Source organism: Pavona decussata, unplaced genomic scaffold (assembly GCF_977016875.1).
Source record: "Pavona decussata unplaced genomic scaffold, jaPavDecu1.1 SCAFFOLD_180, whole genome shotgun sequence".
NCBI lineage: Eukaryota > Metazoa > Cnidaria > Anthozoa > Scleractinia > Agariciidae > Pavona > Pavona decussata.
Window position 1 is genome coordinate 1,192,501 of NW_028145590.1, and position 27,875 is coordinate 1,220,375.

Below are 27,875 nucleotides of genomic sequence, written 5' to 3' on the forward strand. Positions count from 1 at the left end.
TTGAAGTGGAACTGAACTTTGTTACTGATCTGAACCGAATAAAATCAGCTGAAGGAGGGGACAAACCTATCAATCATTGGAGTCTTGCATTTCAAACACACGTGCGTTTTAGAGTAGTTGCTAGTGACAACTGAACAGCCATGCTTTTCCGAGTCATGGTTGCATTCGAGCTAAAGCCTCAGAAATTCGGATAGAGTTGTAAATAAAATCTGATGTTTTCGTTGAAAAACTTTTCGCTCAAAATTTCGTTACACGGGAAACCTAATTTTTTTCGTTTCGAAGGACTGGGTAAATATGTTATTAAAAATGCAAAAAAAGGTCAGCTAGCATTTGGTAAAACAAACAGCCAACGTCTCGTTCGTTCTCATAAATATATCCCAGACATCATTGGTTTTTATCAGAACCGTTGCTTAGATGCAAGGTTTGATAAGAGATCGCCTGCGTGGCAGTGTAGACGTATTTCTAAGATACCAGTGATATTTCGAAAAATGTGCATCCCGTTCTCGTGACTCTAGCTAGTGACAGTCTATGATAATTTTCTCAATTTCAAACTGGTTAGATACACTCTGCGTAAATGTAAATGGTTTCTTTTGGCGAAAGAATCATATTTTTATGAACAACTCAACGACATAAAGGCCAGCGCCGCAGTTTAAAAAGGCGAGGAATTCAGGAATTTTCCGTTGTAGGAGCCTATCTAAACAGCAATTGTAACTTCTTACCAATGAAACTAAAGAAAATGTTTGTTTTTATATTTAAAATGGACCTGTAAACAGATGGGATTGTAATGGAGGTTACTCTGGATAAAAACTTTTGCCGATAGGTTTAAATCTGGGGAAACACTACTTCAGTTAAGAAAAATACAAATAATATAGTAATAATTAATCCAATTGAGATAATGTAAAGCTTCGTTTTTCATTTCAATTTTAACTTCAATATCAAGGCGGAAAATGAATGCTATAATTTTGTTTGCCTTGTCCTGTGATTATATTGTCAAAGAAATATTGGTCAGAATGAGCGTATGTTTACATTCGTTCAAATTTCCTGATAAAAGTCCATCGGGGCTGATGTCCTTCTTTGTTTGCCTCCAAAATTTAAGAAATTTGGGATTTGAACTTCTAGTTCAGTCTTGAAACCTCGCCCTCAGATCCACCCCAGGAAGGGACAATATAATAAAATTCGTTTTTTGAAAGCAGAATGAATCAGCTGAAGGAGGGGACAAACCTATCAATCATTCGAGTTTTGCATTTCAATCACACGTGCGTTTTAGTGTAGTTGCTAGTGACAACTGAACAGCCATGCTTTTCCGAGTCATGGTTGCGTTCGAGCTAAAGCCTCAGAAATTCGGATAGAGTTGTAAATAAAATCTACAGTTTTCGTTGAAAAACTTTTTGCTCAAAATTTCGTTACACGAGAAACCTAATTTCTTTCGTTTCGAAGGGCTGGGTAAATATGTTATTAAAAATGCAAAAAAAGGTCAGCTAGCATTTGGTAAAACAAACAGCCAACGTCTCGTTCGTTCTCATAAATATATCCCAGACATCATTGGTTTTTATCAGAACCGTTGCTTAGATGCAAGGTTTGATAAGAGATCGCCTGCGTGGCTGTGTAGACGTATTTCTAAGATACCAGTGATATTTCGAAAAATGTGCATACCGTTCTCGTGACTCTAGCTAGTGACAGTCTATGATAATTTTTCCCAATTTCAAACTGGTTAGATACACTCTGCGTAAATGTAAATGGTCTCTTTAGCGAAAGAAACATATTTTTATGAACAACTCAACGACATAAAGGCCAGCGCCGCAGTTTAACAAGGCGAAGAATTCAGGAATTTTCCGTGTTTGGTGCCTATCTAAACAGCAATTGTAACTTCTTACCAATGAAACTAAAGAAAATGTTTGTTTTTATGTTTAAAATGGACCCGTAAACAGATGGGATTGTAATGGAGGTTACTCTGGATGAAAACTTTTGCCGATAGGTTTAAATCTGGGGAAACACTACTTCAGTTAAGAAAAATACAAATAATATAGTAATAATTAATCCAATTGAGATAATATAAAGCTTTGATTTTCATTTCAATTTTAATTTCAATATCAAGGCGGAAAATGAATGCTATAATTTCGTTTGCCTTGTCTTGTGATTATATTGTCAGAGAAATATTGGTGAGAATGAGCGTACGTTTACAGTCGTTCAAATTTCCTGATAAAAGTCCATCAGAGCTGATGTCTTTCTTTGCTTGCTTCCAAAATTTAAGAAATTTGGGATTTGAACTTCTAGTTCAGTCGTGAAACCTCGCCCTCAGATCCACCCCAGGAAGGGACAATATGATAAATTTCATTTTTCGAAAGCAGAATGAATTAGCTGAAGGAGGGGACAAACCTATCAATCATTCGAGTCTTGCATTTCAATTACATGTGCGTTTTAGTGTAGTTGCTAGTGACAACTGAACAGCCATGCTTTTTCGAGTCATGGTTGCGTTCGAGCTGAAGCCTCAGAAATTCGGATAGAGTTGTAAATAAAATCTACAGTTTTCGTTGAAAAACTTTTTGCTCAAAATTTTGTTACACAGGAAACCTAATTTCTTTCGTTTCGAAGGGCTGGGTAAATATGTTATTAAAAATGCAAAAAAAGGTCAGCTAGCATTTGGTAAAACAAACAGCCAACGTCTCGTTCGTTCTCATAAATATATCCCAGCATCATTGGTTTTTATCAGAACCGTTGCTTAGATGCAAGGTTTGATAAGAGATCGCCTGCGTGGCAGTGTAGACGTATTTCTAAGATACCAGTGATATTTCGAAAAATGTGCATGCTTCTCGTGACTCTAGCTAGTGACAGTCTATGATAATTTTTAACCTTACTTTAGGTTAGGAAATAAATCATTCTTAGACGGATACTAGGGGACGAGGAAAAAGTCAAAACTGGCGAGAAAAAATTCAATTAAGACCTCCACCCATGCATGCACAATCGCCAGAAGAACTATTAATTTGAGTTATGACCTTCCTACTTTTCTTCGTCGATTTTTTTCTCGTCTGTTTCGAACTTTTCCCCGTCCCTACTATTTGCCCGTTGGTCTGCGAAGATAGTTACAAATGTACGAAATATTTGTTAATTAGAGCCCTGCGACCAAAGTAGCATAGGCTCTCAATTTGACCACTGCCATTTCCAAGTAGATAGACGACACAAGACCGTAAGTTAGACAGCACTTGAAAGGGGTAACGAAAGTAGTTGAAGGAAACATCCATTAATCGAGGGGATGGCGGTTCGGTTGAGATGACCGCCAAAGGAGAGGTGATTGCTGCCTTTTGAGCCAGTTGATGCTAGGGGTTGACTGAATGACTGAAAGAAACTTCCGGAAGGGTTCCTTTGATTAAAGATCCGTAAGAGAACGCATGGAAGAGTATCAGCGGCAGTCATTCAATGCGGGAAAGTAAAGTCATCAATTGTTTTTAATCAGCACAAACACTGCGATAATTTAGGTATAGCTATGTATGTTGCCTTCGAGTATTTCAGATCCGTCTGCGAGTTTTTGGTTCATACAGAATTGTTGTTTTGATAGAGAAATCAATGCTGCAGATGGACTATGTTAAGTGACATGCTGGCAGTGCTGCACAGTCGACCAGCCGCTGAGAGATAAACCACTCAAAACGGCTTTCGAGAGTTACGAGAAGCTATGAAAACACAGCAAAACACATCACATGAGCTTCTTTAAACTTGATTGTAATTTTTGTAGGTTTTGGAAGGAATATTGTTGTTTAATTTTCGCCATACAAACCCTTGGCGACCTGTGATGTCGAGATTCCTTGGCCCCATACCCCGTCGCGTGTCGCTCGAAGATGCCAGGCCATTAAGGCAATTTGGCCAGGTTACTTAGCATTTTCGGAAAGAAGTACATTTCTTGTTTAAGACTTCGTTTATACTAGTCAGGGAGAAAAAGCCCAAAAAATGCGAGTTTCGTTCAACCATCGCCACAGAAAAGGTCTGACACTTGATTCTGGTAGATAAAGGCCTCCTGATGAATGCTAGGTAGTTCGTAGAGTTAAAATGTGGTATACGTTTCAAAATACAGGGCTTTTTTGTCACGCAATTTACAGTTCTGCATGGAAACGAGGCTGAGATCTATATCGGTCTTTAAGCTCGCAATTAATGAGCGAATGCGATTAAATCGTGATGGAGACTTCGCAAACAAGTACGTATATGTGAGACACATGACAAGATGTTAATGATAAACATCACGTGACTGCTCACGTGATCATTTTTGCCCGATGTTGATGGGAAATATCAAGTTCGTCAATACCGCACGCACGTTTTTTGTGAATATTACGGTTACTTCAGTATAAATTGGTTTAATTACCACCTGAGCCAGGGTATCTGACCACAACAATTGTAATGTCGAATTAAAAGTATCTTTAGCTTGTTGAAGCTCACATGAAGACGGGCTAAAGCTAAACAGCAGTGTATCTTCCGTCAGATATTAATAAGACATAAATGTGATAAACGTATAGATAAAAAAAACGCATTATATTCTCATTCTGTTTGAACGCCAATGGTTTCCCAACGTTTTTTCCCGAGAGAACTTTTTCCAAGCTTGCACACAGACAAAGGTATCCTCGTTTCTGTGTGGATTGAGATCGGGGCTCAGATGATCCAACATGGCGGCGCCCATGACAACTTCGCTGCTCTGACTGTAAGTATATCTAGTTTATTTAAATATATATTTAAAGTAAATATTTTAAAAGAAACGTTTTCTTGCCCGTGTGAGCTATTAATGAATACATATTTATAAATATATACAATTCCTAACTCAAAATTTCGTAAGATCGTCCTTGTAGCCGTTATCGAGTAATTTTCGGGCATTATGAAAGAGTTTTGATTTCTTCGATTCTATTGACGTACAACAAAAATCTTTCGCAACTCTTACAATGATACTTAGAATGGATACGTTGACAAAGGTGAAATGCTTTCTTCATGCAAGATACAAAAAATGAAATGCTGTTTAGTGACTGTTTGTCATAGATTTCAAATTATTTCGTTCAAGGGTACGTTTGATTTACATGGCCAGTAAGGAGAAAAATAACGCCTCTGGTTTGACAATACCACTACCTCCTGAGACAAAGCGACGACGATTGACTGCATTCACAAAATGCATTATATGCCAGCTCGATAGAGAGGAAATTCTGAGAAGAGCGAAAAGATTCTCAATTGAAAATCTACAAAGAACACTCGTCCTTCGTAAAGACGAGGTTTACGATAGGCTCCACGAGGAATTGCCCAATCTCATAAGCCGTGATGTGTTTTGGCATTCCACGTGTTACTTGTCCTATACTAGTGAGCAGAATGTACGATACGCTCAGGCACCCACGGTCAAGAAGACAGCCGAGCTACTAATGAGCAAACACGCAGAGTTTCAAGATCTTCGGCTGGTGTCTCTATAGATTGGTCCAAGTGCTTCGTTTGTCGAAATAAGACATATAAAAAATGCCGGGAGATGTACAACGTTTCCACGTTTGAAGCATGTGATTCAGTTCGACAGGCAGCACAAAGTAAAGGGGATGAAGAAATGCTACATGTCCTCATCTCAGTCAACAACGACCTGATAGCTGCTGAGGCAAAATATCATAAAACGTGTTTTGCTTCATATGTCAGCAAATCCAATCTAAAGCATCAGGGCTTTAAAGAAAAGGAAGCAGAGACGTTATATGACACAGCATTAAAAGAGGTGGCAGCCGAAATTAGTGAAGGTATTTACCAAGGAAAGGCATACGACATGTCATCGCTTTTGTCGAAATATCACGAGCACCTGGAGGACAAGGGAATCAAGGCTGAAAGCTACAGCAAACAGCACCTGAAACATTGACTTGAGAAGCACTTCGGAGAAAACATCGTGTTCCACCAGCATCCTGACAAGAGTAAGCCAGAGGTTATCTATTCGAGCAACATATCTAAACAATACGTACTAAATGGCTGCTGCTACTTCACAGATTTCCGCTATCAGATCCGAAAGCAAGGTTTTAGATAGTGCCCAGCAGATTGTAAGTGTAGCACGGCGGATTAAGGAGGAAATACGGAAATGCAGTGGCATCTCATTAAGACCCCTTAACGCGCACGATGTATCTCTCGAGTCAGCGAGAAGAATCATTCCCCCTAGTCTGTACTGGCTAGTTCGCAAAATGATTACATCCGATGAGAATGGAGTTGACGACTTTGAACGACCAAATCCCTGTGTCAAGATAGAGGACGAGATTCTGAGATAGAGGACGCATTCTGAATATTTCCCAGGACATCATCCACTGCACATCAAACGCCCGCGTTAAGCTCCCAAAGCAAATAGGCCTTGCAATGGCGGTTCGTCACCTTACTGGATGTAAGCAGCTAGTTGTCCTCTTAAACCGAATGGGTCACAGTTCGTCATACGAAGAATTGCTAGCAGTTGATACAAGTCTGGCAACGGAGGTATTAGCGAAAGTAGAAACGTATGGAACAGTCATCCCATCAAACATCTCTTCAGGATTCTTCTTGCAACTTGCTGCTGATAATAACGATCTGAACGAGGAAATGATAGATGGCAAAAACAACACCCATGCCACAACCATGGTTGTGTACCAGAGAAAGGTGTTTGGCCCAGAACTACCACCTACCATAGCTGGAGATCATTCCGAGAGACGACGTAGTTTGAAGAGAAGTGGAAGTATCTATGAGTTGCAAGAATGCTCAGCTCACGGAAGACGACCTGCAGTTACTCAGTATACCGGAGCAGTTGACAGAGAATGGTTGAGGGGTGAGGGCAGCGTCCTTTCTGACGCTCTCCATATGGACGACATGTGGGCTCTCCTTCGTATCAAACCAGCAAGCTTAATGGATACGGGCATTGCCGTGCAAGAAGTGCAGCCAGTTCTAAGCTGGGGTGGATTCAACTCGATCTTGTATCCCGACCTTCCTTCTGTGAGCAAGATTGGCTACTGTCCTATGATCGAAGGCTCGTCAACTGAACTAAGCACAGTTTACACAGTCATGAAACATGCCCAGACAATCTGTGCCAGTCTTGGACAGCTCGACACCGTCATCACATTTGACCTTGCTATCTACGCAAAGGCAAAGCAGATTCAAATGAAGTTTCCAGAGGAGTTTTCGAACACTGTCATTCGGCTTGGGGGATTCCACATAGCGCTGAATTTTCTCTCATTGCTTGGCAAGAAGTTTCACAGTTCTGGATTGGAGGACCTTCTTATCGAGTGTGGGGTTTACGCAGCAGGAACAACGTCAGCGCTGATGAAGGGGAAGTCTTACAATAGAGGAATTCGCGCACACAAGCTAGCAATGGAGGCTTTATTTTGACTGATGTGGAACGCTTTTGTTGACTGGTACACAGGAAACACTGGTGATGATGAAGAGCGTAATGTTGATAAGGATGCCTTGATAAGCAAAGTTGAAGAATTCAGGCGCGCGATAACAGCGAGGGCAGAAGTTCGAGCCAGTATGGAGGAGCTGCGACAAGAAACTGCAGAGCTACGTTCGCTTTTTCAAGATTTCACAGCCGAATTAAAAGAAAAGTCAAAGATGTTTGCCTTCTGGGAGGAGTATGGGCGTATGGTTAAGCTGCTTTTGCAATTTTTGAAGGCTGAGAGAGCTGGAAATTGGGAGTTGCATCTGCTGAGTGTTTCAGCTATGGTCCCATATTTCTTCGCCATGGACAGGCCGAATTACTCGCGCTGGCTTCCTGTGTACATAGCAGACATAAGGCAGTTGGTCACCAAGTATCCGGAAGTTCATCAAGAATTTGTGAATGGCAATCATGCAGTTAGTCGTTCTAGTAAGCCTTTTGCTCAGGTGTGGACGGACATGGCACTTGAACAGTCCATAAACGCCGATTCTAAGTCGAGAGGAGGGATAATTGGTATTTCACAAAACCCAGGTGCACTAAATCGATGGTTCCTCACTAGTCATGAGAGTGCATCAGTTACAACAGCTCTCAAGGATATGTTTACGCAAGAGCGAGGTCGCATAGATGTACATAAAGAGGCTGCTGCGAAACGGGTAGCACGCGATGAGGCTGATGTTCAGAAGCTTATCTCTCGCTTCACAAGCGATCTGATGAGTAATCCTTTCACGCAAGAAACCGAGTCGTTAGTCAACTTCGCTACGGGTGTCGTCTTACCCGTCGATATCGCTGATGGTTTAGTAAGCAGTACCAAAAAGGGAAGCGAGCAGATGAACACCTTTGTAGAAAAACGATTGAGCAGTAACCAAATCAGTTTCTGGGATCCGATCCCAAAGCTCAAAGTTAAAAGCTTTGAAGTCACAACAAAGAAAGTTCAGGTTAAGGCGGCCAATGACAAACTGGTTACAGTCGCAGCTGACAGAGATCTGTTTGGACGCCTTTTGATCGCTGCTAACGTTAGACAGATTAACTTGAAGGAAGTTCTATGCCATGAGCTCTCACCCATCCCGTTTTCCCTGGCACATCATGATGGCAGCTTAAGAAAGACGACCAAGAGCGCCCTGGCAGCTCTCATTGAAGCCAAAGTGAACGTTTGCGCACGACTCCAACCTTTCCCGCGAGACACCATTCATCTCATCGATGGTATGGCTTTAGTTCAAGTATTGAAATCGGCAGGAAGTAGTACGTTTGGAGAATTCGCATCCAAGTACTTCAAGGTCAGCACTGCCTCGCTTTCCAACTGCAAAGAAGTTCACATCGTCTTCGACCAATACTGGGATGTATCGATAAAAGCAGGAGAACGTGCACGCAGAGGTTCCCTGAGCGCTTCGTTGGAGGTCAAAATCCATGGACCATCTACTCCTGTGCCGAAACAGTTGGGAAAGTTTATTCCTAATCCACAGAACAAGATAAATCTATGTGACTTTCTGTCAGAGTCTTTTTGCAACTTGGGAAGACAGCAGCTTCCTCCAGACAAGACCCTTGTCATCGGTGGAGGATTCAAGAATGGCAGACGGTCAGTGATGGTCAGGAGCGGCCACTGTGAAGACGTGAACGATCTGGAATCAGACCATGAAGAAGCAGACACTCGGTGAGAAACATAGTTTCGAAAGTGATTCTATGAATTGGAATCATTCATATTAATTTTACAATTAACTGTGAGTGCATATTGAATTGCAAGTGCGTATTCAATGCGCAAGCATATGAGATCACCATGATAGATAGCCAACGAGACGCGTAGCTCCGAGTTGGCGATAATCATCTCATATCTAACAAGCGTGAGTGGAATAATGTTTTTATTGAAAACAAACAAGAAATATCACTTAAATCTTGCTAATACCAGAAAACAATTAAATGGTCTCTTTTTCTCAGGCATGATAAAATGGTTCATATACGATGGCCACAAAGTCAATTAAATCCCTGGAATTGCATTATACAATGATTCAGTCTCTAATAGTATGTGATATAACATAAAAATTTGACACTGATTAATTTGTATTGTCATTTCACAGGTTAATGCTGCATGCCAAGTATGCTGCGGATAACTCTCAAGAATGTCGTATTGTCTTACAATCACCAGACACTGATGTTCTTGCTCTCAGCGTAGCCCATTTTTCTAGTACCAACTGCGCTGAGTTTTGGTTCAAAACTGGTGTGAAAGACCGCCTTCGTTATGTTCCAGTTCATGCAGTATTGCATGAGCTAGGCGAGAAGATGTGCCGTGCCCTTTTAGCTTTTCACGCCATTACTGGCTGCGACTCAACTAGCGCCCTTGCCGGAATTGGTAAGAAGAAGGGATGGCACCTGCTGTCAAGAAGCGAACAGCATCAAGACAGTCTAATTCTTCTCGGTGCCCAGCCAAGCCTAAGTGACGACATTGCTGACAAATGTGAAGCTTTCATTTGTGATTTGTACCCAAGCTCAAGGAAGATGCCACGCACTGCGGATGAACTGAGATATATCCTGTTCTGTCAGAAAAAGCAAAAGAACGAGCTGCTTCCGCCTACATCTGACAGCTTACTCCAACACTTGAGACTGTCGTGCGAACTATCAAACGTTTGTTTGGAGAAAGGCTCTGACAGCAATCCAAGATCTCCCACAGCCTGAAAGTAATGGATGGGTGCGAGACGGCCCCTTACTGAAGCCGGTCTACATGACGAAAGAGCCAGTGCCGAGTAGCCTGTTGGAACTAACAACGTGCACATGCAAAGGCGGATGTCAGGGCAACTGCTCTTGTAGCAACACAGGCTTATCATGTTCAGAGGCACGTTATTGCATGGCCAGTATTAATGTGTGCAGGAATCCGCTTGGAGTTCTTTTAAACGTTTCCAGCGATTCCGAGGACTCGGAATCCTAATCTGACTCTGATTAAGAACAATCATTGTCGTAGTAAGTTAAAGAACTAAAGAGTGCAGTAGTTTAAACAAAAACGAGTAAGGGTATTATTTAACATTTTTCCATTGAGATATGTTCAGGTGGGATTTTTTGTTCATGAATTACAGTAGTCCGTCATTCCTTCCTAAACAAGGAAAGCTACAGCAGTACGTAGATAAGGTATTCTCAGCCTCGTTTCTAGGACTGACGCCATTATCAGTGAGGTGTATAGCTCGATAAATAATTTAAAAAAAACCCACTTATTCAAAAGCTGTAGCTGTCTTACTCACTTTTTTCATCTTCGTGGACTTTTGGTGAAGGAAAACCCCGAAAAATTGCACACTTTGTAGGTCTTTTGGTCAAGTAAGTAGTCATTTTTTCATATGCTTCACATCTACGTTATTTTTTGAAACAAGCTAAAGATACTGTTAATTTGACATTACAATTGTTGTGATCAGATACCCTGGCTCAGGAGGTAATTAAACCAATTTATACTGAAGTAACCGTAATATTCACAAAAAACGTGCGTGCGATATTGACGAACTTGATATTTCCCAACAACATCGAGCAAAAATAATCACGTGAGCAGTCACGTGATGTTTATCATTATCATCGTGTCAAGTCTCACACATACGTACTTGTTTGCGAAGTCTCCATCACGATTTAATCGCATTCGCTCATTAATTGCGAGCTTTAAGACCGATGTAGATCTCAGCCTCGTTTCCATGCAGAACCGTAAATTGCGTGACAAAAAAGCCCTGTATTTTGAAACGTATACCACATTTTAACTCTACGAACTACCTAGCATTCATTAGGAGGCCTTTCTCTACCAGAATCAAGTGTCAGACCTTTTCTGTGGCGATGGTTGAACCAAACTCGCATTTTTTGGTCTTTGCTCCCTGACTATACCGCGTTAAAAATGCCGATGGAAAATCTCGAAGAAGAGGGTTTCCCAAAGAATCCTAACCTTGAACTAGCAGCCTGGCGTTTCACTATTAACAATCCTGAAGGGAAAGACAAGGAAGATGCGAAAAAAAGGCTTTTGGAAACAATCAAAGAAAACGGTATGTGTGGAACACGAGAAAAATTGTGCTTTGTCATTTCAACGAACATGTTGAAATTATTTGTTATAGAAATATCCATAGAAAGCGTTTGAAAGGAAGAGATTTTAATCAAAGAAACTATAACTTAGGAGGATTTCACTATAAGTTTACTGATGAATAAGCTTGCGTTTAACGTATATTATATACTTATATATTTGCTGTAAGCACTTTTTTCCTTACTGTTGTATTTTCTTAACCCAAGCCTAATTTAACTAGCAGAGCTCTTCAACCAGTTTTATAAATCCTTCTTCCCCCTATTTTATTTAACTGCACAGATTTAGTGGCCAACACGAAAGCCTTGCTCCTTTGGCCACTACGCACTTCTTCCGTAGAAAGTAAAATCATTAAGTAAATTGCTCTGCACGTTTAATTTTCTTTTTCTCACTGTAAAATAATTTTATATTTCGACATATGTGGACGGATTATTGGGTGCCAAGCGCAAATGAACACTTTCGAGTCCTTCTTTGGGCTGAATTTGGGGCAGCGCCTGTTTTCTCGCACAGATAATTTATCGAAAACCTTACAGCAAACGAGGATGTCAGCTATTAGTGGTAAACGAGTCGCTCATCTTACCAAAGAGGTCCTGTAGAAAATGTGTAGTGATGCAAACTTCAAATCATTTTATGATGCCGTTATACTGAAAAGTTAAAACTACTCTTCCATGACAGGGCCAGTGTTGCCAAGGAAACATGCGCGCCTAGGAGGATTGAAATTGGTACTGGAGAACCAGCATATCCTGCGACGACACAAGACTATTACAGGCAGATATACTTTGAATCCATTGACTTAATGGTCAATGCTATTGAGCAGTGTTTTGATCCAGCGAGCTTTGCTGCATATGCAAAGATGGAGTCCCTTTTATTTAAGGCCCTCAACTCGTAGGATAACTCCCGAGAGCTACAGTTCATGGAAATATCTTACGCCGATGACGTCGATGTTGAAATGTTTACTGACCAGCTGGAAATTTTGAAAGTGCTACTGAAGGAAGGTGATTTTTATGTTTTGACAACATCGTAATTAAAATCAAAGACTTGCCTACCCCAGAAAGAAAAATGATAAACGAAGTTATTTCAGTATGCAAACTTTTATTGGTAAATCCGGCAACAAGTGCATCTGGTGAAAGATCGTTTTCCACTGCCCGAAGATTGAAAATATGGCTTCGCTCCACAATGACACAAGAATGATTTAGCAACATGACAATATTAAACAGTCATAAAGAAAGAACAGAGAGCCTTTTTTTTGTAGATATTACTAACAAATTTGCCCACCGTAACAATAACAGAGAGAGAAATTTTGGTATTTTTAATGAATCTGATACACAGTAAATATCAGCCACTTCCTCAGTTTTTTTTTTTTTCGCTTTGTTTTCATTCTGATTGATGCACCATTTATACATTGTTGCGTTGAATGCAGTGGAAGTTAAATTGTTAGGATTCCTGGTTTATTTTAGAGTTGGTGTCAGTAAAGGAGATATCATTGTATGATGGTAAATTTAAAGATCGGAGAAAATAAAGTTATATCATTTTTTATTAGGTAACAGTATAGTAATTAAGGAATTCCGGCATTGGTTAATTTAAAATACATTTCTCGGCATTTGAGAGGGATTAAAATCAAAATTATCCGGGGAAGCATGCCCCCGGTTCCCCTCCCCTCTCGGTAGTTGGCCCATCTTACTCGTTCGCTTTTCAAGCTCCCCCTCACACCCCCCCCCCCCCCCCCCCTTCCACTAAAAAAATTGGTGAACGGGCCCTGCGTTGGAAAGAAAATTAAGAAAAAAAATGCCCTCTGTTTCGACCAATCAGCATTCAGTAATTTTGCCCTCTATGTTATAAAACATTGTAACAGAATGCTGGAGGTTTTGTTACCTTTGTGGTAGCTTCAACACAGTGCTTTCTTGAATGCATTAACACGTATGGTGGCCCAACAAAGAACCGACTACGTTGAAGAAACACCTGAGATCAAGGAGTTAATGGGAAACATGGATCACGAGGAAGTCTACAGAATAACTGCTAACATTTCATTCCGCCGGAAGCGTCAGACGATGGGGAACTTTTTTCAATGAATAATCATAGCAGTCAAGAGAGCCACTATTTATAGGGTTCTCTCACAAGCAGATGTTAAAGATGAAGAACTGCAAACTTTGTTTAAAGGAGTTGGAAGCTTCTAACTTGAAGCCTAGCCAGAGTAAGTGGAGATGTCAACCGTGAACCTAAGAAAGAAACAAAATAATAGATTTTGTACCGGTAGAGCAAAGAAAGCTACGAAGAGATTAAAGGCACCCATGTCGCGCAGATATCACGATCTCCCTTGCTGACTCCATGCATATTTCAATCAGGGTGGGGTAGAGAGAATAAAAGGCAGAAGAAACATCCCTCAATCCAAATTACTTCAAAAGCCACACAAATAAAACCACATTTAGAAGTTATGTTTCCAACACCATTTTATTTAATTGACTCAGTATATATTGACCTTAACTTAAAATACAAGTTGACTAGAAGTCCGGCTTTGATTAGTTAGTATTTTCCCCTTTAACTTAAAACGATAATGAAACCCCATGAGCGGCTGCGCGCTGAGAAGGAGCTGTACTCCCTAAATCAGTGACTTCTCGCACAGAATAACTGGCCATGCGGACTGACTGTTCGTCAAAGTGCAGGGTACATCATTCCACATTTTTTCTTGGTGCTTCCAGCCAGCTGAACCAGCCTTTCCCATTATGTGGCCACATTCCTCTGTTTCTCCTGGATTCCCCCTTGACCATGAAGTATACCCACCGGCTACTGGAGTGCCATCAATCCAGTACAGCTTATTATCTGCCTGTTTTCGCTGGATTCCAATCCATGCACCACCCCACGTGAGTGTGGCCTGTTTAAACACCAGGTCACCGATGAACTTGTTTTCATCTACTGATTTGATTATAGGCAGGTCTGCACCCAGACCTTTGCAAGCTGTTCGAGCAGCACTCCAAGTTTGGGTTGGAGTATCGTCGATGTAGTAACACGATTTTCCATGTCTAACCCAGCCAGTTGGACAACCTGACAAAGAAAAAAATGGAAACAAATATACCATGGTCTGTTTGCATTCTGTCTTTCGTTCAGATATGTCTACATAGTCAGAGTATATACATGTTAGAATTTTCATAGGTTGACAATGTAAGTAGGCATATCTTGCATAATTGAAATTATAAAAAAATGCCACGTGAGGTAACGTTCTGTAAAAGTTCAAAGTTAACTAAGCAACTGGGTTATATATATCAACTTCAACGACATTTAACATTTTACTCTCTTTCCCGGCGATAAAAATTGGTCTTGTGCTTTACCTTTTTTAGATCCGAACCGAATAGCAAAATTAGCTTTCATAAGATTTAATGTGCACCTTTATTGTGAATTAACATTCAAGCTATAGTTTTAGCTTCTCTTCAAGGGAATTACTTATTTAGAGAAGAAATTTTATAAAGTTATGAATTCAGTCAAACCTCTACTCAGGCAGCTACTCTGCGGAAATGAACAATGGGTCATTTAATAAATGTTTTTTATTTCATGTTTTTTAACTTGTTATAACTACAATTCTCGTACCGATGCACTTTCCAGCCTTTGTTGACAGATCGTCCAGCGCCTTTAGGACCTGTTGATTAATCACTTGTTTAATCTCGTCTATCTCCTTCTGCAGATCTTCCCCAAGATCCGCTCCGATCGGCGACAGGATAAAGAATATGATGAACACTGTTTCCTTTAAAGCCATCTTTGGTTCTGCGGAACGAGAGTGAGAGAGAGTCCATTTATGTCCAGAAATGCACCTAGCCTTGTACTTTATATATAAGACAGACCTTTTTCATATGACTTCATGTTTGACATAATTTTTTGTGCTTTAATAAGAATTTAGGGTTGGGGATAATTTGTGATGTCTATCCTACAGTTCATGAATCTTATAAGCGTACATCTCTGGACATTTATCATAACATAGGAGATTGACAGCCTTTCATAAGTTTTACGCTGACGCGTCTTATTATAAAAATGTGCATAACTGATCAAAGCAGCTGAAATTTGTCGTTCAGAACACTTTACAACCGAAAGACTGATTAGAAAACGTGTAAAATGAAAAGTGTTGTTACTCTGTGAATCGCATTAATCTGCACGGGAAATTTCACCGCCTGCACCGAAAATTTCAATATTTTGCACTGTTTAGGATAAATTGACATCGTCTTATAGCCAATCAAAATACAGAAACTACTGTATGTTAATCATTACCCTAGTTTCAACTCAACGACATAAAGGCCAACGTCGCAGTATAACAAGGCAAGGAATTCAAGAATTTTTCGCGGTAGAGGCCTGTGTAAACAGCAGTTGAAACTTCTTAACAATGAAACTAAATAAAATAATTATTTTTATGTTTAAAATGAACCTGTAAACAGATGGGGCTATTATGGAGGTTACTCTGGATGAAAACTTTTGCCGATAGGTTTAAATCTGGGGAAACACTACTTCAGTTAGGAAAAATGCAAATAATATAGTAATAATTAATCCAATTAAGACAATATAAAGCTTTGCTCTCATTTCAATTTTAATAGTAATATCAAGGCGGAAAATGAATGCTATAATTTCGTTTGCCTTGTCTTGTGACTATATTGTCAGAGAAATATTGGTCAGAATGAGCGTATGTTTACATTCGTTCAAATTTCCTGATAAAAGTCCATCAGGGCTGATGTCTTTCTTTGTTTGCTTCCAAAATTTAAGAAATTTGGAATTTTAACTTCTAGTTCAGTCTTGAAACCTCGCCCTCAGATCAACCCCAGGAAGGGACAATATGATAAAATTCATTTTTTGAACGCAGCTATCAATGATTTGAACACGAAAATTGAGGGGGAAATTCCAATTTCTATTTTTGTTAATCAATTAAACACGAAAATAAGACACCCTAATATGCAGAATTAAAAACAAAAGCTAGATAAAATTAAACAAAGATATCGGAACCTTCAACTTGTAGGTGGTACGTGCTTGGATTAGTTCTGTTGTGACGGATTTTTATTAGTCCGTCGAGTTTAACCAAAATAATTCAGCATTTAGCAGCTAGGCATTCCTTTCAATACTGGAGATACCACCAGGTACTTTCTTGGTGGAGTTTGTTGGACTGACTTCGGAGGGATAGGGAAAGACTCGGCGCTCCACCAATGTGAAATCATGTTTGAAGGAACTTAAAATGTCTACTCTAGTATTTTCTTCAAACAAAGGCGACGACTTAGTAGTTAGATATATGAGGGTATCAACCCACGTTTCAAAAAATAATAAAAAATCCCATACAAATCCTTATAAATCCAATATTTTTTCTAAACCCCATAAACCACACATTATCTCACCCCAATAACTACATAAAATACTATTTCAACAATGACTCCTGCAACGGAGACGTCAAAAACCTAAAAACCTAAATTTAGCTTTTGACCTAAAACCTAAAAACCTAAATTTAGCTTTTGACCTAAAACCTAAAAACCTAAATTTTCACTTTCATAAATGACACCAAACTCACAAACAATCATCGATTAAATCCAACCAACTCATCAATCGCTGATTTGAATGATGAATACAATATTTTTGAACACCAATTTGGCGAAAAAAATAATCATTATGGTTGTTGTGTGACTGGATGCCGTTACTGTCACGCGTGACGTTGTGTGACTTGTCACGAAAATGGACAAAACCCTGAACGTGGGGTGCTCGGTTGGCTGTTTACTTGCCTGGCCCCAGCCAGGTCTTTTTCCCGCCGCTGACAAGGCGGCTGTCCCTTTCCCAGTTTACCTCTGGGACCGAGGTTGAGTCCTGGGACGAACTCTGAGCACCCCGCTGTAAACCAGTAAGGCCTGAGCGGGCTCACCCTGGAGGTACCGTCTACTGGAAGACATCCCACACTACTCAGAAATTCACCATCTGCACAAGCCGTTAAACAGGTTTCAGTCAGGGGCCAGCTGACACCACCCTAAAGCTTCACCAGAGTTTGTGAACTAATATAACAATGGCCCGATTACCTATATATCACACTCAGTTCTGAAATTTTTACACTTGTGGTGCTATTTTTCTGTATATTGCGTAATATTGCTTGATTTGGATTAACACGCATGCGCTTTCATGCACACAACCCAAAGCGGATTGGACACTAGTTTGTTAACACACGTGTCGGCCATTTTGTTGCCATTTTGCGAAGTCATGTTTATGGCTCCTGTTTTGGGATTTTTGAACATTTATTTCTCCACTTTCATCGTTCTGATGTTTGTAGACGCTTTTTGAGGTATGAATATCATTTATCTTGCACACAACAATAGATTTTTTTATTGAATCGACTCGCTATCGAATACTCGTGAAACCGTGACTGTATGATAGAATGATTACACATCGACCAAATCCTTGATTGGAATCCAAGAATTGAATTCATCACTGTATCCTTTCCACTTTACCAAAGCTTGTTTCTTCTTGTAATCTCTCCTAATAACTTTATCGATTCTGAATAACTCCTGTTCAGCTTTCAATAATTCCGGTTCATAAAAGCTACCTTTTATCTGTTCGTTGTTAAGATCTTTCAGTTTGTATGTGATTGGATTAGTGTATTGTATTTTATCGATAAAGAAAACCTCTTCTGTGAAATTGGGTGTATAACCCCGATCGAACACTTTTCTTTTGTACTTTGATATTCGAACCTTGTCACCAATTCGGAATTTTGGCTTGTTTGATACTGGTTTCAAATTGCCAAATAGATTGAAGTAAACAGTTCCTACATTCTTTTTCTTAGATGCTTCTGTCGGTGTCATTTTTATTGAACTGTGTTTAGTGTTATTATACTGCTTCAATATTTTAGGCAAAATATCCAGATACATTGTATTGCCTTGAGCAGTGAATCGTTTCCACATTTTATTTTTAATCGTTCGGTTCCATCGCTCAACAACTGATGACTTCTCTTCATTTTCAGTCGAATACAGTGTAATGTTATGTTTTTTGAGCAAGTCTTTGAAATGTTTGTTGTAGAACTCTGAGCCTTTATCAGTCCACAGATACTTTGGTTTTCGACCCTCTTTGAATATGCTTTGAAATGCTTTCGTTATGGTCTCACCTTTTTTATCTTTTAATGGGACAATCCAGCCGTATTTACTAAAAACATCTATAGTCATGAGAAGATACCTATTACCTTTATTCCATTTACTGAATTGTTGCATTTCAACAAGATCAGCAGCCCATATTTCATCAATATTATTTACAATAACACGCCGTCGAGTAAAGTTACGCCGTATGGGTTTATGCAGCTCATTAGCTAATTTTTCTTGCCAGTTTTCCTCTTTACCCGACGGCTTTTGACGTTTTTTGGAACCCCAAGTCCCAATTTTGATTTTGTATTTATTGCATTTCTTGCCAACCAATGTCCCCATTGTCGTTCGGAATATGGAACAGCATCCAATGACTTTACCATCTTTTTGTCAGCTTTTAATTTACATTTTTTATCATCTTTGCAGACTGAATAATCAACATCATGTTGCATGGCTATTGCATCTGTTTTGCCTGTTGGTTTATCATATATTTCCAATATTTGTCCAGTTTTGGGGTTATATTTGACTTGATTTTCCAAATCATTGTATGGACCAGTGTATTTGTGTCCAGGTAATACCCATCCAGATTTTGGACGCGGTAATTTACCTATCATTTTGTGTATATCAATTGATCCACCACTTTTGGGACGACCCTTCATGCCTCTTTCATATTCATCCCAATTTGGTGGGTGCCAACCAATTGCATCATAACTTGAGCATTTCGGTGTGTTGTGAAATTTGCTCCCAATTTTTACCATGCTTTCACATGGATAATTTTTGTATTTTTCTAATGTCTTTTTCCCAGCCTTGCCAGACCAAAATTGACTCGATAATATGCCAGTGTCTGTGCTAAATGCACTTTTGGCAATGTCTCCAGATTTGTATCTATCAAAGACTTCATTTGTTGATGGAATTAATGTTCCAACAACATCCATTGACTTCGACGCAACCTTACCTGGTGTGCCAAATTGTTCTAAAATTGTATCTAAATTACCACCATCAAGTTCTTTTCGGTCAGTTTTGTACCTTTTTTTTGGCCTTACTTTGGTTGATAATTTATCAAACATCTCTGATCCAGTCTTTTGAACAAAAGGAGTTGCTTTAGAGATAGCATAATCAATAGCTTTTTTTTGCAATTTAGGGTTTCTAAGTGCTTCAGACCCATAATATCGACCCATTTCAACCGCTTTCTTTCCCAACCATGGTAATCCATGTTGAATTAACATATCAGCACCAGTTGATGCTAAAGTATCCATTATGCCCCCCCCTTCAGAGGGGCTATTTAGTTTCCCTGTTTTTTAACAAATTTGGTTTTAGTTATCCCACATTCAGCACATGTACAGAAGAACATGAGCCGACCATTTTTGGCTTCCTTGTAACCTGCAGGCTCAATACATTCAGTTTCTTTCTTTTGTTTAACACAATATGATTTGACCATTTTATATCACTATATTAGATTAATTATCATCAGAGTCAGACTCATAATCTGTTACCAATGTACACCATAAACATAATTTTCCTGAAAATTCTGTGTATTCATCACACTCTTCACAATATCTTATATCAACCATTATACAAACTAATTAGATAATTTTTTAAAATATTGGATTATAAAATTATGATTGACACTTTGATTGTTCATGTCAAAATGTGCATTGTGGATTGTTTTCAATATACTTGTACCCTTTTGTCTCTCAAATAAATAATACAAACACCAATAGCCACATAATACTGAATCTCTTTCCTGGATTTCATCACCTGAATACGTTAATCGTTTGCCACTTGTTGACATGAATTGCATAATTTCTTTTGGCATAATTAACCCAAAACTATCAAAATATTCTACATATTTGTCTCCGTTTCGATACGCAACCCAATGTGTACCTGGTCCAATCTGTGAATCCAGGTTAATGATACCAACTTCATCTTTTTTCATCTTTTGTGGTAGATTATCTCTGCTGTAAATGCCTCTGAAGTGTTTTATTTTGAGTTTTTTGACCCAATCAATGAGTTCAAAGTTACTGAGTGGTTTATTTATGAATTTCACAGAATGTCTCCGATTAATGGAATCCCCTTGAATGGACTGTTTTTGCCTAACAACAGACCTTTTCCTTTTTTGGTTTTTTTTTTCCCTTTACCATACTGATCCCATGTACCGAAAAATGGAGGCGGTCGATAATTAACTGGTAGGACCAAACCACCATCTTTTTTGGTTGTGTTTGGAACAAAAACTGGGACCGATCTTCTGGATCTACTTCTATCCACCTGCAAGCCTTTACCCATTAATGCATTCAAAACCATTGGAATGCCAATTGAAGCCAGTAAAGTACCCAAAAAACCTCCTGATTGTGCCTTAGTTGGTTTAATTACAATCTGTCCACCAGTATGTATTGCATTGACAATTTGCTTCTTTTGTGCTTCAGTGAGCCAATCTTTGTATTTTATTAATTGATCAATTTTATTTTGAGGAATGAGGAAACCACCAACTTGTCCTCTACCAAATATTTTATTGACACCCACATTTGCAAGCCCAGAAAGTGCTCCAGTAGCTAATGGTCCAACTGCTTTTGCTGCCATTGGTAGTAATTTTGTGCCAATTTTGAATAATGATGACCAAAGACTGCCTCCTTGTTGTACAGCTTTTCGTATCTGTGTTTTGCTTATTTTAATATCTGCTCCAGTTTTGTTTTGCATTGCCTTTTTCAGCCTATTTATTTGTGTTTTGGTTAACATCAGCTGATCCGGACCAGTTAATTCAGAACTGGATAATCTTATTGTTATTGCTGAATTGTTTTTTAATGCTTTTGCTAGTTTATCTTTTTGCCCAATTGATAGTGTTACTCCATGTGAATGATAAGTTGTCATATCTTTTATATAACTAACGTTACATTAAAAATTTATTCCATTTATCGAAACAATAGTTTGCCATCCTTCTGGATGAGTTCAGCTTCTTGTTCATATAATGTCAATGCATAAACTGAATATGCAGTTGCAGTTGTGCCAGATAATTCATAGTGGAATGTCAGCTTTGTGGTACCATCTTTGATATCCATTTTTTGTTTTGTTAAATCGAAATACAAGAATGGGAATAGTGTTTTGAAATTGTTGACATTCAATAAAGTTCCTTGACTGTACTCATTGTTTGCATGCACATATTTGAGGACATCTCTGTAAACTCGAGTCAAATCAACCTCTGGAGTGTAATGTACATCAGGATATTCATTGCCATTAGCCACAGATAAATGACAATTTAGCAATGTTCTGGGATCTGTTGATACACTAAATGTATTGTACAAAAATGGATTTACTGTTTGTGCAGCAAGATTTGCATCATTGATAATGAAAACAAATACATGCCTTGGCTTTGAAATCCCACTTGTTATCTGAAAATTACCACTTCTTTGTGTTGAAGAATTACTTCTCTCAATATTTTCTCGCAAATAAACCCATTTATGTGGCTTCAAAAACTGACTCATATACAGTGATTGTCCTTCTGAATTGAAAGTGATTCGTGGCACAATAAGCTCCATTCTGGTAATAATTACACGACAATCAACCCCAGCTTGCCATATTAGAATAGTATCAGATTCAATCTGCAAATTTAATTCCAATCTTGTTGATGGCAATAACTCATCCATCAATGCTTCAAAGAATGAGTATCGATTCAATGGTATTTCTGTATTGACAACCACTGATAGACCCAAAAGTGCTTTTCTTACAGCAAATCCTTTACTGTAGTTATCTTCAGTCGATCGTTCTTCAGCGTGTCGGTTTGTATCCAGATAGAAAAACTCATTTGTTGCTGTCGATTGAGCATATCCTGGACTATATTCCAATAGATTCTTGATATTAACACAATGATTTGCATCATTACAATCATATACCATTTTACCATTCAATCTTACATCGAAATCATGTATAAGACTGTGTGAACCATTAACAATACCATTATGGTCTTCAGCTGCTATATTTGCATTCTGCATTGTTTGGACTTTAAAACCAACTGATATTCTTGCATTATACCAATCAAATGGGGTCACTTCTCCTGTGTTGTCAACAACAAAACGATAACCATCTTTCTTTTGTGACCTATTATTTCCTGGATTACCAGTATTCAATGGTGTCTCCAATTGGAAGAAGACATCTTCGTATCTCTCAATGTATTTTGGATTTCTGAATGATTTCATTTATACAGATATGTTACATTATTTTCATTTCCTCCTTCTTTTGAGTTTTCCACCAGATATCATCCTATTAACTCTCTCAGCTATTTGAAAATCAGTCAGTGGCTGCTCCATTTTTGGTTGGCTCATTGTCACTGATTTTGTTTTGGAAGGTTGTTTTTTGCTCAATAATTGAATTATTTTATCACCTGCTTTATTACCAGCAAACTCACCAGTTTTGGTGACTGCTTTTTCAGCTGCAGTTTTGGCTCCTTTCTTAGCTAATTCTTTTGCTGTTTTTCCGAAAAGTTTTGATCCAACTGATCTGAAAACATCCATAATTCCTTCACCATGGATATGTTTCATCGCATAACGACCCAATTCTGGGTCAAAACGTGGCTTAAATTCACTTTGTCGTACCATATATTGATATATTATATTAAACTAGACCTGAGAATCAAGCTCATGAACCAGTCAATGCCATTCAAGTCAATTGGCCGACCCAAAGCGTCAGTCACTGTTATCCCCATTTCTGAAATAATTGATTTGGAAACTGGGCTGAATAATGCTCTTTTTGGCTCAAAAGTAAATGGATAACTCCTTGTTAAATTGTCAGTGGGTATCATTATCAGTGTATTTGTGAATCGTCCATCACTGAGGCTATCAGTTATTATATCACAATTAATGTCCAAAACGTCAATATCATTGGTAATATTTGGCAATTTTGTCCCATGTTCAGTTTGGTTAATTAACTTTGGTTCAAATTCAATAAGCGCCCCAAAATTAGAGTTTCTAATATCAAGATTCCATTGGTTGTCCAGCTCAATGACAACTCTATATGATGAAAGCACAAAATATAGATTGATGCCCTTGCTGGAAGATGGTTTATCTCCATTTTGAATTATTGATTGAGTGATATAATCATCAAGATCATCATATGAATACATTCCATCAACAAATGTGATTGTTTTCCATTTTGTACCATTATCTGGGCTGTATTTTATTGTATTATTGTTGTATCCTGCATTGACATTATGCCACGAGTATGTCATTGACACTCGATCAACAGCTAGCTCATGTCTCATTGTTGTGTCAAGCTTCAATGGTGGATCAAATTTGATAATAAAGTCTTCAGGCCGACTTCGACCTATTTTTTGTCGGTTAACAGATGAAATATGTATCGCCCTTTCTTGCATATATACTTCAGTTATATAATTAATTATGTAACTGATTACGCGACCTAGCGAATTATATATTGTTGCAATAAATCAATGAGTTGTTTGTTGTTTATCAAGCCAAGTTGATTCAATTTATGGGCTATTTGTGAAAATTCCTCTTTGACTCCATTATTGCCAGCCAAAATGGATCCACCAAGCAATTCCATTCTGTCAATCAAATCATTAGCATCATTGAAATAAACAACACCAGAGCCCAATTTCTTGAATTTTTTGCTGTATTTCTTCTTTGGTTGCGTATAACCAGAACCTTTTTTGATGGTTTTCATTCCTTCTGGGATTATTTTAATGCGCCCTCTGTATTTTTGCAATAATTTTATATCTTCATCTATTTTATCAATTTTGTCTTTATTCTTGGTCTTTCCTTGGCCCTTCGATAAAGGACCCTTCTTTATTCCAAGTTTTTTCAACATTTTGCTAATATTAGCATCGTAATCATTGATGTCAATATCTCCTTGCATAGAAGCTTGGAGAACAGAACTCGGAGGTGCAAGATCGTATTGCATCAATTTTTGGATTTCATCAATATCAAAACCAGCATCCAAATTTGATTCAACATCAGGTGACATCATTAATGGTTTATAGCCAATTGGTAGCTTTGCTTCTGGTGGTTTTGTTTCTGGTTGATAAGTTAACATAGCAATGTCTTCCAAACCTGAAGTTAACGCTTTTTGGTTTTTCTCCAATTGTTCAATCAGTTTGTCTTGTTTTTCATCAATTGTTTGTTTTGTTTCCTCTTGAGCTTTAATAATTGGTTTGAAAGTTTCTGATAAACCTTGTTGTAAATCTTGTTTATCATGCTTGTACTTCTTCAATGTATCTCTAACTTGTTTGGTTATTGTTCCAGCCTTAATCTTGGCTTCAGATAATTGTTTTAATCTTTGTAGATCCATTATATTATTAACTTATATAATGTATTGATATACATGGAAATCCCAAATTATGATAGACATGATAAAAACACTAATTTCAAAAGATTGTATGGTTACATGCCAAGTGACACGTTTCGGATGTTAATATGTGGTAATTCAGGATCTGGAAAGACAAATTTATTGTACCATATGCTGATGAAACCACTTTTGTATTATGATAGAATACATTTGTATGCCAAAAATTTGGAGCAACAAAAATACAAGGATATGCTACAAACATTGACTGATATATCAAATAGTGTCGGGTATAATGTCCTTGTTTGTAGCAATGATGATATAATTCCAGTGGAGGAATTGAAGGATGAAGATGCCCAGAAGATAGTCATATTTGATGACTTTATTTGTGAAAAAAACCAGAAACCATTGATTGATTATTTTATTCGTGGCAGACACAAGAACTGCTCTGTTATTTATCTGAGCCAATCGTTCTACAAAACACCAAAAGATATTCGACTCAATTGCTCTCATTTCTGTGTCTATGACTTTCCTAGCAGCAATGAAAGAGGTCTGATATCCCGTGAGTTGGGTGTCGAAAAGGATAAATACATTAAAGCAACCAAAGAGCCATTTTCATTTCTATATGTTGATAAGCCCATGAAGAGAATTAACAGGAATTTTTATGGAACAATATAACCAAATGATATAAATGGGAATATTCAACGAACATAGTTCATCGTCTTCTTTCACAACGGTTCCTCTTCAAGGAGCCGCTGGGCCTCAAGGAATAGGGTTTAAATTAACCCCAAATGGAAATTATGATATACAAAACAAAAAACTTGTTAATGTTAAACAAGGAGCTGATCCCAATGATGTTGTCACAAAGAGCCAAATACAATTGTTGGATAATGCTCCTGGTGATGTGCGAGCTAATAAAGCAGTAATTTACAGCAACAGTGGAAGTGTTCATACCAATAGTATTTATCTACAAGACACACCAGACGGGGCTGGCAGCTCCAATGATGTACGATTATTAACTGAGCATCAGTCTTATGAAAACATTCATCTTAATATACCAGATTTGAAAAACTTTGATGGCCATGGTGGACGAGCTAAAAGTGAAATAATGGTTACATCAACAGAACAACATATTACTGGACGGAAAACATTTTTTGATATTAGTGTTTTAAAACCCGATAATAACGATCAAGCGGCGAATAAAAAATATGTCGATGATGAGATTAAAAAAATACCATCACCTGATTTGTCTACATATTTGAAAAAAGATGGCACTGTTGAAATGACTGGAAATCTGGATATGGGTAATCAACAAATTACTAATCTTGGAGCCAATATACAAAATACATATGATGTCGTTAATTTAGGTTTCTGTGATACTAAATATTTACAAAAAGTCTCCAATAGTGACCTCGATATGGACAATCATAAAATCAAAGATATGGCTCAACCAACTGATGATAACGATGCTGTTAATAAACACTACGTTGATCATAACTTTCTCAACAGGTTAACACCCAATGCTCTTGGTGGTGAATTAGATATGAGAGGTCATAAAATAATCGTTCTTGGAAATCCTTCCAATCCCAATGATGCTTCCACTAAAGCATATGTTGATACAGAAATAGCTAAAATACCATCTGTTGGAAGTGATTTGAGTGTATATTTGAAAAAAGATGGAAGTGTTGCAATGACTGGAAACCTTGATATGAATAATAAACAAATCAAAGATATGGCTCAACCAACTGATGATAACGATGCTACTACCAAAAAATATTTTGATGACAAATTGGAGCAAAGTCATCTTGTCAGCAGCCATAAAACAAATGAATTCAAATATCTTACAGATACCGATGAAAGCAGTTCAGAATATAATATAACAGTGTATGGAATAGCTGCTTTCAATCAATCCCCACATCAGAATAAAAAAGCTTATGATATCATATTGATTAAAGACAGTGGAAGTAATGATTACAGATCAAGGATAGGTTTCAATATTTATACTCTTGCTATTGGAAAATACACAATTGTGTTTGAATTCTACCCACCAGAAATGACTAATATTCAATTATCATGTACTGCTTCTGAAGCATACATCCACAAAGCTGTACAGCGTGATTTCACTGCTTATAGCAAGCTATTGGTTCAATTCAATAACAACAGCAAACAAACTCCAAATTACATCTATTTGACGATGCATGGAACAGCTACAGCGACTCCAGTACAATGTCATCTGGTTGTTTACGGTGTCAAAGATTGGTCAGATAGCGTTTATCCAGGAGTGTATGACGGCTTGGACAATGTAATGTTTGAATATAAAAATGGAGATATGGAGATGAAAGTCAATATGGATATGAATAATAAGATTATTTCTGGTTTATTAAATCCGATATTTGATTCTGAAGCAATGAATTTGGGTTATTTTACCAACTTATTCAAAACGAAATACACTGGAACTATTGCCAGTGGTGTTTTTCACAATTTCAGTATTCCTGTCTCAGGAAATATTTATTTCAATTTGTATTCAGTTGTTTTGGTAAGCAATATTCAAGTTGCAAATGCACAATTATTAATACGTGGAAAAAAACAAGGTGAAACAACCAACACTGACACATACCACAGAATTGGAAACATAATAAGTGGAAGCAATACATTTGATTTGCCCAAATCAAGAAAATTTGTCAGTATTGATTCTATGTCAATATTGGATAATATTGGAGCAGGAACTGCTATCAATGGAACTTTTGAATTGAAAATATTATACTCTGATTATTTTGAAAGATATCATACAAATTTTAATAAAATGGTTAATGTAAACAATAATCGTATCATAAATGTTGGTGATGCATTACTTGATCAAGATGCAATTAATAGACGTGTGTTGGTTAATTCTGAATGTCATTATACAATTGAAGGTGAAATAAAATTTGGTTTTTTTAAAAATTTTATGGGGACAAATATGATTGTTTATGAACAAATAAGATTAAAAAGAATTGTTATTTCAACAACTTCAACAGTAACAAATGCTGCTGTATCCATTGTGACGCGAGAAGGGGGTGCACGTCATACTTTTTCAATGTCAATCAAATCAGGAATTAATAGTATGACAACTAATGCA

The 27,875-nt window shown here is 37.9% G+C and overlaps 1 protein-coding gene and 2 pseudogenes across 2 annotated transcripts in view; 2 read left to right on the forward strand and 1 right to left on the reverse strand.

The window, feature by feature from the left end:
• LOC146463148 (zinc finger MYM-type protein 1-like) overlaps nt 1–13,043 on the forward strand; it is a 29,391-nt pseudogene extending 16,348 nt beyond the window's left edge.
• LOC146463149 (perlucin-like protein) overlaps nt 1–27,875 on the reverse strand; it is a 47,999-nt gene that overhangs the window by 9,607 nt on the left and 10,517 nt on the right. The window contains exons 2-3 of one of the 2 annotated variants that reach the window (XR_014856960.1): nt 14,982–15,155; nt 13,879–14,441 (exon numbers count right to left, since the gene is read on the reverse strand). Coding sequence is in view for 1 of the 2 variants with exons in the window: in XM_085084802.1 (XP_084940928.1) it covers nt 13,999–14,441; nt 14,982–15,147 (609 nt within the window). In the remaining variant the exon portion in view is untranslated. Of the gene's footprint in view, nt 1–13,831; nt 14,442–14,981; nt 15,156–27,875 lie in introns of those variants that run through there. The other variant, XM_085084802.1, reaches the window with a different exon arrangement.
• LOC146463151 (uncharacterized) lies at nt 9,438–10,987 on the forward strand (annotated as a pseudogene).